Here is an 18,797-nt window from a genome sequence, read left to right as displayed (position 1 = left end):
AGAGAAGAGGTAGCTGCCCTCTCTAGAAGCCTCCAAATCAGGCAGGACTTGAATCGCCCCTTACAAAAAACTCCAAGGAACCCTAAAAAATTAGGGCACCACTTCCTAGGTCAAAATTGAAGAGTCCAACAAAAATAGGACTCTTTTCCTTTCTCAAAATTTTCCTGATTTTGATGAGAAACCCTAGACTAGCTACAGGGCACACAGATCCACCAAAAAAATCCAAAAACTGGGCTTACTTGAATGCTTCGATCAGCCTCTTAAATCACCATGCAGTCGGCCAATCTAGGGCTGCATGAGAGAACAACTTCAAGGAACCTTCGGCCTGCTCTGATACGAAGTAGAGGTCACTGATTGCAGATTTAATCGAGTTTCTTGTGAAGGAAAGAGGGGGAAGATGAAGATTTCAGTAGTAGAGAAGAAAGGAGAAGAAGAAGAGAGTAGGAAGTCAATAAGGATTGTAAAAATTAACCCTAGCCACCCCCCCTCTCATTATATTTATACTTCAACTTAAAAAGATGAGATATTATAAGGATGCCCTTAGTAGGACGGCTACTAAAAGCTGAATAGTCACAACTTAAAACAAACATAAACTAATGGGCCTAAAGCCCAACAACTTCCTAACTAAATAAAAACAAACCGGACCAACTCAATAAAGGACGAAGATGAGATTGGAGGGAAAGGGGCTTTAGTTGCTGGAGACAGTGTTGATGGTCAAGACGAGAGCTTTGAAGGTGATTATTTTTGTTTTGAAGAGGTGAAGGTTGGAAGGTTGGGTGTTGACCTGGGTTGAAGGAGCAAGACTGAAGAGGAGGAGTCGTTTATTGGAGTTAATTAGTAAGAAATCGCGTAGCTCAACAAATCCTAATGTTGTGCATGTGGTGAAAAATTTTTCTAGATTGAATCTTGGTCTGGCTGGGGCAGGACCTACAAAAAAATACAAATGGGTTTGTATCAGAAAAGGTACATGAGGTAATTTGGCATCTGGAATGAATCATAGGGTGCAACGATGCAGGCCCAACCATTGGAATCCCATTTTGGGAAGGAGCAACAAGACAACAGGGTGAGTGTTGATGGTCCTGATACTGGTCTTAGTTTGATGAAGCAAAGTAACAGTGATAAGGTTGGCGTTTCGATCTGTGTCTATTCAGAAATTAGTGGAAAGAGAAGTCATGATTGGTAAAAGTTTGGGCTTGTGTTTTTGGGGAGGTGAGGAGTTTGCTAGAAGGGTCTTTGAGGAGTTTGAAAGGATAAGGAAAGAGAAGTTGAATAAAATAGTTATTGGGGAAGGAGGCAAGGCATGGAATGAGGCAAGGTTCAAAATATTGATACATGGCGATATGCCGGTAGGGCGTATTGGTACTGTTTTTTATTCTTCCCCCTGAACCATTGCCAACCCGAAACACCCCCTGTAGGGGTGTATCGGGAAGGCTCCGAAACGATATGTATCGGTCGATACGGGCCGATAAGTGACGAAATTTTGATCCTTGGAATGAGTATGTTTCAGACTAGCATGATGCGATTGTGGATGAAGAGTGAGGCCTTGGTTATTTGCAAGTAGTGGTTGCACTTCTGATTGGCTTTTTCAATTTCTTTTGTCATCGTTCAAGTCTGGTTTGTTGTGCCTTTTTGTCTGTAAGTTGTGAGGAGTTTGTTTCTGTTAAGGGGTTGTTGACATCTGATTGTTGGGTCTATTGGCTATGTTTTTCTTTCGGGTGATATCTTATCACCTTTCTGCTGTATTTATTTTTTCTGTTTTAATGAAAATTTCTCTTTATCCTTCAAAATAGGTATTGAGAATTTTATCCTTCTTGTAGACCACTTCTCAACTCAACTTTTGTTGCAATTGGACCCAACCGTATAGCTCTGATTTGGAAAGCTTAGTAGTTAAAGTCATTATGATTGAGAGCTTTTGGGTCCAAGAAGATATTGTAACTTCTTAAATTCATACTCTGCAATCCTGTGTTAATGGATCTGAACTTTTTGTTCATGTGTTTTGATCTTTTTTCTTATCTTTCTTTTTCTGTCTCTGTTGAACCCAAAATTCTTATCCATTAGTTGAAGTTAAATATTGAATTCATTCTCTGAAATAAAAAATTCTGTGTTAATGGATCTGAGCTTATTTTTCATGGGCTTCGATGTTTTTTCTTCTCTTTCTTTCTCTCTGTGTCTTTTTACTCTCTCTTTATCTCTATCTTTACTATATTTGTAGATAATTTTGTTTGTTAGCCTTGGGAGTTAATACAACTTTTCTAGCTCTAATTCCAAAAAAACCTGATGCTAGCCAACCCAAGGATTTCCGACCCATTAGTTTGGTGACAAGTATCTATAAAATAATTGCTAAAGACTTGTCTTTGAGGATTAAAGTGGTACTATACTCTCTCATAAGTCAGTTTCAAGGAGCTTTTGTTCAAGGGAGGCAAATAATTGACCAAATCCTAATAGCCAATGAATGTGTAGAGGAAATGAAGAAATCTGGGAAGGAAGGTTTTATTTGCAAATTAGACCTAAAAAAAGCATATGATTTATTAGAGGTGATGCAACAACATGGGTTTGGGGAGAGGTGGTGTCATTGGGTGTTTGGTTGTATTTGGTGTTGTCACTTCTCTATCCATTGTTAATGGAGTGGTGAAAGACTTCTTCCCAGCTTATAGAGGACGAAGGCAAGGGGATCATCTCGTACCCTTCCTCTTTAATTTAGTGGCTGATGTGTTCAGTAGACTCCTCTCTAAAGCTGATAGGGGAGATGAGATTAGGGGTTGGAGAGTGGGCAGAAACAGTGTTCCAAGTACTCACCTCCAATTTGCAAACAACATCATAATATTTTGTGAAAGGGGCGGATATTAGGAGGATGAGGAGATTAAAAGAACTGATCAAGAAGTTTGAAGGGACCTCAATACTGAAAATCAACTTGGGTAAGAGTTGCATAGCAGGAGTTAACATGGAGGACAATGATTTAAGCTTGGTAGCAGGCTGCTTAGAGTGTCCTATCACCCCTTGGCTGTTGACATATTCAGGTCTTCCTTTAGGCACCAATCCTAAGGAAAGTAGATTCTGGAACCCTATTGTAGAAAGATGTGGAAAGAGATTGGTAGCTTAGAATAGGAACTATATTTTGTTGGGAGGTAGGATCACCCTAATAATATCGACTTTGGCTAACATACCAATCTACTTTCTCTTTGTATTTAGGATTCCACCAAGGGAAGTGAAGAAATTAGAAAAAATCTTGAGGGATTTTCTTTGGGAGCCAGGAGAGTCTAAAAAAGAACACCTAGTTAAATGGGAGATTATGTGTAAAAGTAAGAAAGAGGGTGGTTTAGGAATAGGGAGTGTGAGAAAGAAGAATATGGCTCCATTAGGGAAGTGGTTACAGAGATGGCCTTTATTGAGGGATAGCTTATGGCATGAGATGGCGGGCAGTATTCATGGGAGATTGGAGAGTGGTTGGGATGTTGGTGTTTCGGATCAGGTTACTTTGGCACTTGGTAGCACCTTGGAAAGCAATCCATAGCATCCTTCCTCATTTCCTCAGGTTTATCAGGTATGATGTTTGTTCAGGTAACTTAATTCACTTTTGAGAAGACATTTGGTTGGGGGATCAGCCTCTAAAGGATTTGTTTCCTTCTTTGTATTCCATCTCCTTGTATAAAAATGAGAGTATCTCAAACTTTTTATCACCTCCTATTTTGCCTCTAGGTCATAATTGGGATTTTGGGCTTCAAAGGGGATTGAGGGATGAAGAAGTCACCTGTTTGTCAGAGTTGTTGCTTCTTGAAAGAGTTTTCTTAGAGCCTCCTAAAGCGGACAGAAGGGTTTGGTGTCCAAGTTGTAAAGTTCTCTTTTCTTGTGTGCCTCTTTTTTAATGCTCTTTGCGAATATCCTATCCCTCTTTCCTTTCCTACAAAGGAAGTTTGGTGTCAACCGATTCCTCAAAAAATTAAGGTTTATTGTTGGGAAGTGACTTATGGAAAAGTTAGCACTCTGGATTACCTACAAAAGAAGAGGTCTTTTTTATGTATTTCCCCAAACTGGTGCACTCTATGTAAATCGGATGGTGAATCTTGTTACGACTTACTAATCTCTTGTTCCTTTTCTGCAGATATTTGGGAGTGGTTTTTCTCTTTGTTTGGGTGCAAGTGGAACATGCCAATGGAGATTAAGATGCTGTTTGATCCATCTACCTTTGCATGGACAAAGAGAAGGGGAAGAATAATGTGGAGAGGCACCAGAGCAGTAGTTGTTTGGAACTTATGGGAGGAAAGAAACACTAGGATCTTCCAAGAGAAGCAGAGAAGCAAACAAGAAATTATGGACTGTGTATTGACTAGAGTTATACATTGGCTACTAACTTTTGATCTGCTTAGGCACTTCTCCTCTGATGATATTTGGATGTACTGTTTATCAGTGGCTTCTAGTTCAGTAAAGAAGGCTAAAACAAGGTTGATATGGGTACCTCCCAGTGAAGGTTTTTCGAAATTAAATTGTGATGGGAGTAGCCAAGGCAATCCAGGTCCTTCTGGAATTGGATGAATCATAAGAAATAGGGAAGGGAACCTGGTAGCACTTTTTTCAGGACTGGTGGGGAATGGAGACTCTATACGGGTTGAACTGTTTGCAGTCCTACAGGGTGTTCAGATTGCTAAAGAGATGAATTTGGAAAACCTGGTGATTGAAGGGGACTCCAAGGTGCTGGTGGGCTGGCTAAAAGACCCAGATTCAATGATATGGTGCTATAGAGACGAAATGAAGAAATTCAGATGGTTAGTACAGCAGATGAGCTTGATTATACATTGGGTGGGGAGGGAGGCTAATGCTATGGCTGATTCATTAGCTAAGCAAGGGGTAACTAGGGATCAATTGTTTTGGGCTCAATTTTAGTTATTGTGCTGTCTTTTCTTAGGCTGCATCTCGTGCCTCCATTGAGGAAGCTTGTAACAATTGCTTATCTTTACTGACTTAATGAAATATTAAAGAATTTTTACTTATAAAAAATGATGCATTATATTTTTGAAGTAGCTTTTTACCCCAAAAGAGATGACTTGGAAATTGGTTGGCCTCTAGAATTATAATTTAGCAGACATCCTTTATGTTCCAAGTACCATGCATGTTTATTGTTTCATGTTGGCTATTTAAATTCCAGGGATTTCAAAGGATGAACTGTTTGGGCAATTCTTTGGTGCACTTGAGAAAATTAGGTTCTTTAAGACAACATCTGATGGAGGTGATGATCAGGTCCAACTAGATAGGGCAACACGTATGTTTCATGATGCTCTAGAGGTATGGTGTACATTTCATTCACGTTTCTATGCATTTGAACACTAGCTTTTCATCCTTTCACTATACCTTTATTCCTGTACCTGCTGGCTTTTACATCGTATTTTTTTGAAACTGTAAAGAAAAGGATTTCATTTGAAATACATCCAAAACAGAAGTATAAAGCCAACCCCTGTACTGTATATCTGAACCTATTAGAGGTGTCAATTGGATGGATTTGGTCCAACCCGATCCAGTCCAATGTGAGTCCACTTATAAATGGACTGGACCCAATCCAGTCCAAATCCAATACAAACCAAATCCAATCCAATCCATTAAAATTATATAATGTAAATGGATTGGATTGGATCCAATCCAAACCGAATGAAATATAAAAAACTATATAAAAGCACTTTTAGAATTGAAAAAGCACTTTTGTAAAAGTACTTTGATAAAAATATTTTGATAAAAGTGCTTTTACAAAAAGCACTTTATTGAAAGTACTTCGGAAAAGTGCTTTTGTAAAAGCACTTTTGTAGAAGTGCTTTTGTAAAAGTACTTTTATAAAAGTACTTTCGCAGAAGTGTTTTTATAAAAATGCTTTCATAAAAGTACCGTAAAAGTTTTTTTGTAAAAGTGATTTCATAAAAGTGCTTTTGTGTAAAGTACTTTTATAAAAGTGCTTTCATAAAAGTACTTTTGTAAAGTGCTTTCGTAAAAGTATTTTTGTAAAAGTTCTTTTATTAAAGTGATTTTGTAAATGTGCTTTTATAAAACTTCTGTATAGTGCTTTCATAAAAGTACTTTTGTAAAAATGCTTTCGTAAAAGTATTTTTATAAAAGTGCTTGATAAAAATACTTTTCATAAAATTATTTTTTATAAGAGTGCATTTATAAAATTGTTTTTGTAAAAGTTCTTTTGTAAAAGTACTTTCATAAAAGTGATTTTATGTTGTTTTCAGTTTTGATTGATTTCAATTTGGACAAGGGTTTGGCCTCATGATCAGATTATTGGAAATTTGGTTTAGGTCTAATTCAAACCAATAAGAATATGGATCAATTTATTTTGGATTGGCCCAACCCAATAATTATAATGGACTGTCCAAATCCGATTTGATAAGGTTTGGATCGGATTGGATCTAAACCAACCGATCAATTGACACCCCTAACCTATACCAATGTCCAATTACATCTGATATATGCTTCTATGGCTTTACTAAAAGAAAATCTCAATAAAAAAAGTATGAGAAATGCCTATTTCTGGATAAAGAGTGATTTGTGTTGTTTTAATAGCTTTTGATCTAATCAATTGTGATATGCTTCCCGTATTTGCAACATTTGTTCCAAGAAATAGTTATTTTTCTTTTAATTCACTAGCTAGCGTTTAGTTAATCCCATACATTCAAACTATTCTTCCTAAGCAAGATACTGCAACTTTCTTTAGGACCTAATGTTCCAAGGTATCAATTTGTTTTTTCGGAAAGAAGCTATGTTGATATTTCTTGAAGTGGGTATAAAAGTAAAAAATGGTTTGAGTGGCATATAGACAGATGGGTTTTGTGCAACTATAATGATGGACAATGAAAACATATTTCAGGCCCATGTAATTTGGTTTGAATATGATGAAACATCTTACTCCTTCGGTTCATTTATTACTTTTTAGATTTAAATATGTATGTAGGTTCTGAAGCAGTAAATCATTATTTATCATTGGTATCAGCTGCTTGTCTATTTATGCTTGTTCATTTATATGTTCTCAGTTAGGTGGTCATATTAGTAGTATTAGTGCTTAAGATATCTTATTTCTTAATTAAGTGTTACATGAAATTTTATCTTGAATATTCTACTGTGTCCAATGTTTCCTTGCATGTCCTTGTGTATTTTGGACATTGTATTCTGCACTTCTGCTACTCTTACACATAATGATATATAAGATAGTGGTTATAGAAGGACAATTCTTTCATTGCCACTCATGATTGAAGTCTATTTATGATATTTTTCCTCATTTTCATCTGATATAATTCCTTGTCTGCTGTAGAGTAAGGTTATTGGAAGGACGTTTAGTCAGGTGGTTACTTTTTTTGTCATTAGTTTACTAGATTTTATGCTATCTTATCTATTCAGCATAGGCCTATGTCTCAGTTTGTTTCTTGGTCCCAATCCAGTAAAAAAGGCTATGATACAATGGTCCTAATCTGGAATTTTTGTGGAATTTTTAGTTTAGAAGGCATTTTAGAGACCATGAGAGTGTTGAGGCATCTGATTTGCTCATATCCCTAGATTTCTTTCTTTACAGTAAGTGGTGGAGAAGGGGGTGGATTTTTGTCAGTTGAACCTCATGGTTTATTTTCTTGCTCATCTTCTTTTAGAGATGTTTATTCCTTAGTCCTCTCAAATTCCTTTCCAACAGAAGCCATTTGGTTGAGAGGTCATTCAGACAACTCAATACCTGTGAGAAGATACAGCAGAAGTGACTGGTGGTGCATCTTGTTGCATATGTGCTTTTTTTGATCAGCAACAGAAAACAGTCGGTTCATTAATTAATTATAGAAGTATAACAAGAGGTTGTGATGTTACAAATAAGAGTGCTTTGTGAGAATAACCCGCCATCTCACCCCGATACAACTTTTACAAATGAGCCCAAAACAAGTGTTGCTTGCTGCCCTCCTTGTTTAGATAACCCATCTGTAAAGCTGTTGGTTGATCTTTGTGCCCATTGAATTTTTAAGTCCATCTCTCTAGAAAACTCTCTAAAACGTCAAATTTCATTCCTGTACCTTCACTTGTCTTTGTTGTTGTTGTTATTGTTGTCCAAAAGCTACCTGATAATCACTTTAGAGTTTCCTTAACCATCAATCTATCAACACCCAATTCCTTTTCTTTTTGCATCTCAAAAACTGCTGCCAAAAGCTCTGTTCTAATGGAGTTTCCTTCCCCAATTTGACCTGAATAAATTGCAAGCAAAATTCCATTCTCATCCCTTGTTGCATATGTGCTTTTCTGTAGTGCTATTGGTGAAGCCATGTATCATCTGCTAATTTCCTAGCACTTTTGTCAGATCTGGGAGCATTTTTTTTCACCTTTTTTTTGCAGGCAAATTGGAACCTGCAGATGATACTCAGTCTATTTGGGACAGCCATTTCTGTTGCCTTGTAACTCTAGAGAGAAATATCAAGTGAAGATGCTTGAGAGAAACTGTCCTATGATTGATCTGAGAGGAACAGAATGCTAGAATCTTTAACATAGTTTTCAATGCACCAAGGCGAACCTAGGCGACAGGGGAGCGTTTAGTTGCCTGGTTGCCTAGGCACCCGTCTAGGCGTTGCTTAATGTCAAAAAAAAAAAAAAAATTATAGAACAAAAGGGAGACAACCCATACTTTCGCCATTTCAATAGAAGTAACAGAAGGGCAGAGCCCCTATTCTTGTCTTAGAGGAAAGAAAATGAAGGTGCAGACCCCTGTTTTTTGTTCCAGAAGGAGTGTTTTTGTTTTAAGAAAATGAAAAAGTGTTCTAGTCCGCTGATATTTTTTGTTCCACAAAGAAGTGGAAGAGAAAGGAGGGGCGGAGCCCCTGTTTTTGTTCAAAAAAAGAGAAAGAAAAGGGGTGGAGCCCTTGTTTTTGTTCTAAAACAGAAAATGAAGAAGGGGCGGAGCCCCTGTTTTTGTTCCAAAACAGAAAATGAAGAAGGGGTGGAGCCCCTGTTTTTTGCTCCAGAACGAAAAGCATACTTTCTTCTGTGATTGATTTCCATTTCTTGTTCAAAGGCATACAACTTGGAACCCTCAAACTCATCCTCAAACATTATTTATCAGAAACCTTGAGGTCCTTGACGAGATAAGAAATTAATAAAAAACTTATCATCTTATGAAATAAATAAAAATATTGATTCAGTGCATCATGTCTATGTTTAAATTATACACTTAGGACATAACGAATTATTAAATATATAAAACTTATATACATATATATAAGTTTGTGGATGATTATACACGATATTCTTGGGTATATTTGATGAAATCACGTGATGAGGTTCCTAACTTAGTACGACAGTTCCACTAGATGGTTTCACACAATTTGGAGTGAGAACTAAGGTTTTTAGATCAGATAATGCCAGAGAGTAATTTGAGAAGGACCTAACCACGTATCTCTTAGAACATGGTGTAGTTCATCAGAGCAGTTATGCATATACATCACAATAGAATGGAGTTGCTGAGAGGAAAAATAGACACATTGTGGAGGTGGGAAGGAGTCTTATGGCGCGCGCTTCAGTCCCTGTGTAGTTCTGGGGAGATGTGGTTCTTACATCCGTACATGTGATTAACCATGTTCTTTCACGGACTTCAGGGTTTAAGGTGCCATTTTGCCTCCTTTTTCCATATGGAGAGATATTTCATGTACCTCTGAGGGTTTTTGGCTGTGTTTCTTTTGTTCACATTCTTGGCCCTCATCGCAAGAAATTTGATCCTAAGGCCAAGAAATGTGTTTTTCTTGGGTATGCTCAGAAAAAGGGGTATTGCTGCTATGACTCAGTGTCGAGGAGTAGATTTGTCACTACGGATGTTACCTTTTTTGAATCCACATTCTTCTTCTCGAGTGGTTCTCCTCAGGGGGAGAGTTTTGGGGAGGAGAACTCACAATCTATTCCTCTTCCTGTTTCTGTGGTGCCTCCATCGGTTCAGCCAGCACCTGCACCACCAGTTCAGTCAGCACCTGCACCATCAGTTCAGCCAGCATCGGTTCAGCTAGCACCTGCACCTCTTGTTTCATTACCTGAGCCACTACGAGCAGCCTCACAGCAATATTAGCGCTGGCAGATGATGGACGACTCCACACATCCTCGACCCACACCACTCTCTGTCAGTCCTTCTGAAACTCCAGATTCGGCAGATACAGTTCCAGGTATTCCTCTTGAGCCTGTTATGTTTTCTGATGATAATGTTTCTGTCCCTAACACCACTGTTGCAGCTGATCCAACTGACCTTGATCTTCCCATTGCACTTCGTAAGGGGAAGAGAAAGTGTATAGCCCACTGCATTTCACACCATCTTTCCTACAGTGCCTTATCACCCTCCTACCATGCTTTTCTTTCTTCCCTGGATTCTGTGTCTATACCCAGGATTGTTACTAAGGCTCTCTCCAAACCTAAGTGGAAAACAACCATGCAAGATGAGATGGATGCTTTGGTCAAAAGCCAAACTTGGGAAATAGTTGATCTTCCCCCAGACAAGGAGACAGTCGGATGTCGATGGGTATTCACAGTGAAGTATAAGGCCGATGGCAAGATAGAGAGGTACAAGGCAAGGTTGGTAGCAAAAGGGTATACTCAGACCTATGGTGTTGATTATCTGGAAACCTTTGCACCAGTAGCTAAGATGAGTTCAGTTCGTATACTTTTATCTCTAGCAGCCATCTATTCATGGCCCTTGTTCTAGCTTGATGTCAAAAATGCTTTCCTCAATGGTGACTTATAGGAGGAGGTATATATGGACATTCCAGCAGGCTTTTATGAAAATGTTGGTAAAGGAAAGGTGTGTAGACGCAGAAAATCTCTGTATGGACTGAAATAGTCACCTAGGGCTTGGTTTGACAGGTTCAGAGGGGCAATCATCCGTTTTGGATACGCACAGACACAGTCTGATCACACCCTCTTTGTGAAGAGGGGAGATGCTTTGGTGTCAATTCTGGTTTTGTATGTGGATGATATAGTGGTGACAGGAATTGATCTAGAGGAGATTGATGATCTCAAAGAATCATTGGAACAAGAATTTGAGATCAAAGATCTTGGTGATCTCAAATACTTCTTAGGGATTGAAGTTGCAAGGTCCAAGCTTGGGATCTTCATTTCATAGAGAAAGTATGTACTTGACCTACTACGAGAGACTGGGAAGTTGGGGACAAACCAGTAGACACTCCTATTGATCCAAATCACAGAATTAATGGTGTGGATGGTGAGTTGGTAAAGGATGTGAGGGGATATCAAACAATGGTGGGCCGACTGCTGTATCTGTGTATGACACAACCAGATATTTCTTATGCTGTCAGTGTTGTGAGTCAGCACATGCATGCACCTCGGATTCAGCACTAGGGAACTATTGAGAGAATACCCGCATATCTGAAAAAACACCCTGGCAGAGGTATTCTTTTCTCAAATCATGAGAATCTGAAGCTAGAATCCTATACAGATGTAGACTGGGCAGGATGCTTAGATGACAGGAGGTCTACATCAGGAGTGTGCACCTTTGTAGGTGGAAACTTGTTCTCTTGGAATAGTAAGAAGCAAGCGGTTGTGGCAAGGTCAAGTGTAAAGGCTGAGTATAGATCCATGGCTCATGGTGTCTCAGAACTTCTTTGGGTTAGATCTCTTTTGAGTGAGATTGGGGTGAAAGCAGAAGAACCTATGATGTTATACTGTGACAATCAGGTTGCAATCAATATTGCCACAATCCAATTCAGCATGATAGGACAAAACACATTGAAGTTGGTAGACACTTTATAAGAGAAAGGGTAACAACTGGAGAAGTTTGTTTGCCTTATGTCTCGTCAGAGTTGCAGTTGGCTGATGTTCTCACTAAAGGGGTGGCAAGGAACAAGCTTGAACATGATCTACGCAAGTTGGGAATGTGTGACATTTACTCCCAATTTGAGGGGGAGTGTTGAAGATTAATTAGTTTTATGATGTTTTTCTGAGTAGATGTTTATGTTTGTTGTTAGATAGGAGGTGGGGACCACAGTAGGCATGTGAGTTCAAATTTTATTATGTTTTTTTGAGTGTTATATATGCTGTTTTATGTTTTGCCGCCCTGTAAGGGTATAGTTGTCTTTGTACTGTTCTATTATTTTAGTATAAATAATAAGTGAAGGGGCGGCCAGCATTATTGCTCTCTTTTCTTTCAACTTCTCTTCTTCTCTTCTTCTCCTTCTCACTTCCTTCTCTCTTCAGGAAACTACTTTCTTTCATATTTTTTAATTCAGCAGATTCCTACTTAACCAAAAACTCATAATGGCCATCGTGGGTCCTAAAGGCCGTCTTGTGGATGTCAGCCTGGTGGACCCGAATCTGACGATACCCGGACCGCAGGTCTAATTTGGATAATACTTGTGCCTCTCCTAACTCATCCAGTAGTTCGTCAATGAGGGGTATAGGAAACTTGTCCTTCACAGTAATCTGATTCAAGGCCCGGTAATCTACGCAAAAGTGCCAACTACCATTCTTCTTCTTTACTAAGAGGACAGGAGATGAAAAAGGGCTGGTGTTGGTCTGTATATGCCCTTTTTCCAATAGTTTTCTCATTGCCTTCTCAATTTCTAGCTTCTGAAAGTAGGGGTATCTATATGGCCTTACATTGGCCGGATTAGAACTGGGTAAGAGAGTTATCTGATGATCACGAGCCCGGGGTGGAGGTAATTGTTTTGGCTCCTTGAATACATCGCCAAATTGATCGAGTGTCTATCGTAAGGTCTTGTGTTGGGCTTCTGTGAGGTGAACACAGCCTTGGTTGTCCAGAATTGGGACTATGGGCCGAATGCCTAAGTGCATAAATATGGGTTGGCCAGCATCCTTGGAGGCCCATATCATGGAGGCTAAAGCGTCACCTTGTGGACTAGGGGGCTGCACCCCTTGTAAATGAGAAGACTAGCCATCCTGGTGAAAATCCATTGTCATTTTGGCCCAATTACATAGAGCTGGGCCCAGGCCATGCATCCAATGAACCCCCAAAATAATATCAGTCCCTGAGAAATCCAATGGGTGGAGATCCACCACAAAATTATGGCCTTGTATGAGGATTTTTTCCTTACATACACCATTACACGACATCCGACTCCCATTAGCCACATGGATTGAAAAAAGAGGAGTGGGTTGTATGGTCATACCTTGTTGCTTAGTCAAACGACAAGTGATGAAATTTAGGGTAGAGCCACTATCAATCAAAATCATCACGGTCCGGCCCACCAATCTTCCTTCTACTCGCATGGACTGAAGAGAGTTGAGGCCCATGAGGGCGTGTAAGGAGATCTTGGCCCCGTCAGGTTCTGGTCCATCTGGAATCAGTTACCTGACATTTATGGCCCGGTCCAAACTTATCATCGTAGTTATAACAAAGGCCTTTCTCGTGTCGGGCTTGCATCTCAGCCCATGAGAGACATTTGAAGGGCATAGTGGGCCGGGGCAATATGGGCTTCTGATGATCCCCAACTGGTTTCATGGGCTGCTGATCGACCCGTGGAGGAGTCCTCAAATTCGGTTAGGTCGGTTTGCTAGCTCTACGAAGTTTGTCGATTCTTTCTTCTTGCAGACGAGCCAATTCCACCGTAGCCATGACAGTCGCCAGATGGAGAGCCCTCACCTCCAGACGGATATCCTCTCTGAGACCTCCCACAAAACATCCTACTAAGGCTTTCTCTGGCCAGCCGTGTACCCTGGTCGTCATCCGCTCGAACTCGAGCTGGTACTCTGCTACCGTTCTAGTATGCTTCAACCGGGTGATCAGCTCGTCGTAGTCCACGAACGCTATCGGCCCAAAGCGGATGCAGAAAGCTTCGGTGAACTCCACCCAAGTTACCTGGGGATGATTTTGGCGATAGCATTGGAGACAAAGAATTGTGTCTCCTAGATGAATGGAGGCAATGGAGACACACTGGTGTGCGGGAGTTTCGTGGTATTTGAAATAACTTTCTGCTCGGAAGATCCAAGGAATGGGATCTCCACCGGAATAGTTGGGAAAGTTGATCTTAGTGACTTTTTCGGTGGGGTAATCCCGGACTGTTGCTGAGAGACGAAGCTGGAGATGACCACTTTGAGTTCCTTGAGTTCGTTCAACACTTGGTGAAATCCAACCTCAAGCTGGTTGACCCTTTCATCCACGGTAGTGGAACGTGTCTGTGGCATCGTGAAGCCTGGGATTTGGATAGCCTGGCTCTAATACCAATCTGATGAGTTACCGCTCACCTCTGAAGCCCCTTCGAGGGTGGTTTAACCTCATGAAACAGAAGATGGGAGGGAAAGGGGAAAGGTAGGTAGAAAATGACTCAAAGAGAGATATGAAAGGGATATTCATTCACTTCACTTATTGCATGATCAGGGCCTTATATAGCTGGCCTACATGTATGCAATCATGGAAAGAATATCTTTTGGTGGCAGTGTAACTAACTCTGGGAGACTTTGCCACGTGTCACGCTAGCCTCTCTGTCTTCTAGTGAAATGCTGCTCGGTGGTGGCCTTCTCCACTCCTATAGTTGGGTTCGGAGGGAGTGTTTGGGTCCCAACAATGGGCCCATCATAAAGTTGCAATCCCCTGTCCTAAAACTACTGCTGCTAGAAGGGCTCATCATAACATTTTATTCAAGTATTGTGCATTTTTGTGCTTTGAAAGTTTGGTATACTAGGGGTTCACCTCACCACCTGACCTTAAAATTGTTATATGTGTATTTAGGAAAAGAGTGGGTGGCAGGGCATAATTGGCCATTGATCGTATTTTTGCTTGAGGAGGGTAGATTGGTAATTATCTTAACAAGTCTTTTATTACAAATACAAGTCTGCCACAGGTGGTGAATTGGTTTTTCTCCCTATCGAAGTGCACTTTCATTCTTCTTTACTTTGTTTCTTCTCGTATTTAGTGCTATTCCATTCTTATTCTCTTCCATAAATAGGCGATTGCAGAGCATTTTTACTCTATCAGAACATCCTTTGTGATCTGCGATCTTCTCTTTTCTCTGTTGTTTCCAAGCTTTGCAACTGTTGGGATCTGAATCTCTCTCTCCATAGAGTTAAAATCACTAACTGGAAGCTTTCATGGTTGGCTGTGGTTTCTGGGCTGTGTATGATCTTGGTGTGATTCCCTCTATAATTCAAAGATGGTTACTGTTATGGTGGTTGATGGCTATATACCAGAAGAGTGACAGACTAACAACAATACTTAATTACACACTTATATGTTGAGGTATGCATAGCCAAATTGGTGATATACATGTGCTCTCTACTCGTGCAGTGGCTAGAAGAAAATGATCCATATTCTGGGGTTTGATTTAAGGGATTATAACTGATAAGGGCAACTTTTGGGCCCTAATTTCTATAAAAGTAATATTTTTAATAAAATTTTAATAATAGGTTAAATTTTTAAAAATAATATCACATAAGGGCAAAACACTGTTCATCTTCTTCGTCCCGCAAACCATTCATCAACGTTGCCGCCCGCCGCTGCCTCTAGAAACCTCTGGCAACGCTTCCGCCTACCTCCGTCGCCTCTGCTCACCTCCGGCAATGCCTTCCCATATTTAATTAAGCACTATATATATTTAAGTTCTCTTCTTCTGCAGGTTCTATACACTTGAATTGAAAGCTAGTGGAAGAACGAGTACGGCGATGGCGAAACATTTGAATATTTGGTCATATGAATTTGAACGAGCTAGTGACTAGTGGAAGTATCTAGTTAAGTATCTGGTCATCGGGGATTTACAGAACAAAGACTCCTAGATCTCATAGAAGGCTCCGATGATGACATCGTGGTGTTGTTGCGAGTTCAGAGATAAGAAACACTGCAATGGATGCACCAAATCCTTCGCTTTGAACATATGTTTCTCTACTATCATTTCCAGCATTGAATTCTTGAAATCTTGGTAGGGGTCCTCCGACTTCTTCACCACTACGAAACTCTCCCTCACTTTCCCATCCATAACACACGGTATCATTCTCCGGAACACCAGCAATCTTGCCACTTCTGTTTCCAGTGAACCACACTCTGTCGTCATCTTTCCAGATGCAAATCCTCCGTTACTCTTGGAAACCTGATGTTTCAACTTGTTCATGTTCTTCTGCTTGTTCTTCTTATGACCCCTTAAACCTTTCATAGCGCTGGGTGATTCGCGTATTGTTTCCAAATGTGGGATGAAGTCTGAAAAAGAATCCATGGATAAACTTCTAGAAGAACAAACTAGGGTTTCAGTTTCTTCATTGTCAACCCCTTCGCCTCCATCGCTGCTGAACCTACCGCTATCGGTGGAGAACGTACTGATACAAGCCCTGGGCTTCAATTTCTTACTCGTTTGTGTCTTCTTCTTTATAGTCATATTCACTTCCATATTGGTGGTTGATGTCCTTTGGAGTCTCCAGGTAGCAAGAGATTGTAAATTTTACAGCAAGGACTCTCTTCGTTCACTCTTGCAACAACATGCCACTTATCTTCCTTCTTCCATTTGTATTTTGGCATGTCACCGGAGGATTTTCCATGCTGTTCGCCACTACCGCCGGGTATTAGATGGCAGCCACAGGTGACGGATACTATTGTGCACGACATGTGGCGTTTCAGAAAAGAACAATGATTCCTGATGGTCGGTGGTGGTGGAAAGTGCGGGCAAGCTGCATTCGTTGGGAAATCGATGTCGATGGCCTTGGGGTTCACCGGAGAGAGTCCGGAAGCCACAGGATGCGGATTCTCCGACAGGGTGGAAGGGTCTTTGGAATGGCAGGAGTGGAAGGTTGGAAAGAATCGGGAAATTCAAAGCTTCAAATATTTCGCCATCACCGTACTCATTTTTTCGCTAGCTTTCAATTCAAGTGTATAGAACCTGCGGAAGATGAGAACTTAAATATATATAGTGCTTAATTAAATATGCGAAGGCGTTGCTGGAGGTGAGTGGAGGCGGCGGAGGTAGGCGGAGTTGCCGGAGGCGGCGGATTTAGGTGGAGGTGTTGCTGGAGGCGGCGGCGCTGATGAATGGTTTGCAAGAGGAAGAGGATGAACAGTATTTTTCCCTTATTTGATATTATTTTTAAAAGGTTAACCTATTTTTGAAATTTTATTGAAAATATTACTTTTATTGATATTAGGGCCAAAAAATTGCCTTTATCTATTAAAATCCCTTGATTTAATATTACTTAGGTTTTAAGTGTTGTCTCTGTTCAGGTTTTTGGTACATTAGTAAATTACTTCTGTTTTTGTTGGTCCAAGTACAGCAGTGTCATATAGGAGTGTGATCAAGCCTAAGATCATATTGTGGTTGATATAATGGCATCAAACAGTGGTGAAATTAAACTTGGAATGGTTATGGCTTCTAATTTCTTTACAGTACAGATGACTTCCTTCAAACTAAATGGTGTTGATTATGTGCCATTTTAAAATCTGTTGAAGTAGTTTTTGTTGGAACGTGAAAACTGAAATATATTACTGAACCTAAACCAGAAATTGGTTCTGAGGGTTATAATGAAGTGTGTTAGATGGTTATAGTTTGGGTAAAATAACGTAAGTTGTGTTTATAAGCTTTTCCTGGACTACCTCCTTCAGTAGGGTGATTTAGTATTGAAGAATATTAGTCAACTCAGAAAATGGAAGATGAAGGTTTTTTACAGGCAAGGAAATGGAGAAGCATCATTAATCTGGAGAAGAAAGTACTACTATTGGAAGAGATGGTTTTCCAGGAGTTCATGATAAAAACATGAGAAGGACTGAAGGAGAGGTCGTACGGTCTTGCCAGTGGGCGATGTAGCCTTCTGGTTTCAATGTTTCCTTTATGGAGCAGTGTATGTGAACTGGGGTGAGACATGGAAAAGCACTTTTAGTCACTTGAGGAAGGAATATGTTGCAGAAAGGAAAAGAAATTCCAAAGGCTGGTTTGTAACTTTGGAAGAAAAGTTTGATAGGGGGAAGAAACAGTTCATTGTCATACCTGAATGAAGAAAGTTGGAAGGATGGATTAAAGTAGAAAATGAGCTACACCAAAGAGTGGTTAATAGATGGGATGACATTGGAGAAGCAAATAGAGAGAATCTATGGTAGATGGACAATTGGGAAAGAAAGGAAATGATTGAGAGGGATTCTTATGATCAAAGTTCAAAGTATCGATACACTATGATAATCTGGAAGGTGTATATCAGTACTTTCTACCTAAAGAAAAGCTTATTTTTTCTAGTATTTTTTTTTTGAAAAATAGGTCAAGGGGTAGGTCTTAGGCCTTCTTACCCCTTGAAGTGGGGTTAAAAAGCCTGTATTTCGTGTATCATTCACTCAACGATATGATAAAATCACTTGATACGGGGTGTATTGTTTTGAAATTTTGAACATTGGTTATAATATATGTTTATTTTAAGAAAGAGTGGGCGACAAGGCGTTTTCATAATCCTTCCACTCTATTTTTACTTAAGGAGGGTAGATTGGTAGGTTTCGCATTCTGTGTTTAATTATAAATACAAGTTTGTTGTAGGTGGGGGTTGATTTTTCTCCCCATTGTTCTGCTGTCTCATTCTTTTATTTTCTTCTATTCTATTCTTATTCTTTTCATTAAATAATTTGCCTGGAGACCAAGGCTGGTGTCCTACTCAACCACCCCTGAATGTCCAAACCCGAGGTATGACAGAAGCAGAGAGGAAGATGTTGAATTTGATTCAGATTGGGTAAGATGCAAAGATGAAAAAATGGATGAGGATACCTATGGTCAGTCCAGTATTGTCAGTGTAAAGAGTAGCCTTGGCAAATCTTTCATGGAGGATGCGGACCTAGGAACAAAAGTACTATTTGAAAACTCTCCATTTGGCCCCAACCAAATTTTCTT

The 18,797-nt window shown here is 39.9% G+C and overlaps 1 protein-coding gene and 1 pseudogene across 15 annotated transcripts in view; one reads left to right on the top strand and one right to left on the bottom strand.

Annotated features, from left to right (window-relative positions):
- The window catches only part of TPR8 (Tetratricopeptide repeat (TPR)-like superfamily protein), a 111,624-nt gene that overhangs the window by 32,642 nt on the left and 60,185 nt on the right, over window positions 1-18,797 (top strand). For all 15 annotated transcript variants that reach the window (XM_088964809.1, XM_088964810.1, XM_088964807.1 and 12 more), the window contains one exon: window positions 5,141-5,277. In XM_088964809.1, coding sequence (XP_088820935.1) covers window positions 5,141-5,277 — 137 coding nt within the window. The remainder of the gene's footprint in view (window positions 1-5,140; window positions 5,278-18,797) is intronic.
- On the bottom strand, window positions 15,666-16,771 carry LOC148873997 (transcription repressor OFP7-like; annotated as a pseudogene).

Source organism: Nelumbo lutea, chromosome 1, assembly GCF_056320005.1.
Source record: "Nelumbo lutea isolate HS-2025 chromosome 1, American lotus-T2T, whole genome shotgun sequence".
NCBI lineage: Eukaryota > Viridiplantae > Streptophyta > Magnoliopsida > Proteales > Nelumbonaceae > Nelumbo > Nelumbo lutea.
The sequence above is the reverse complement of the archived record's forward strand: the minus strand, read 5'-3'. Positions and strand labels throughout refer to the sequence as shown.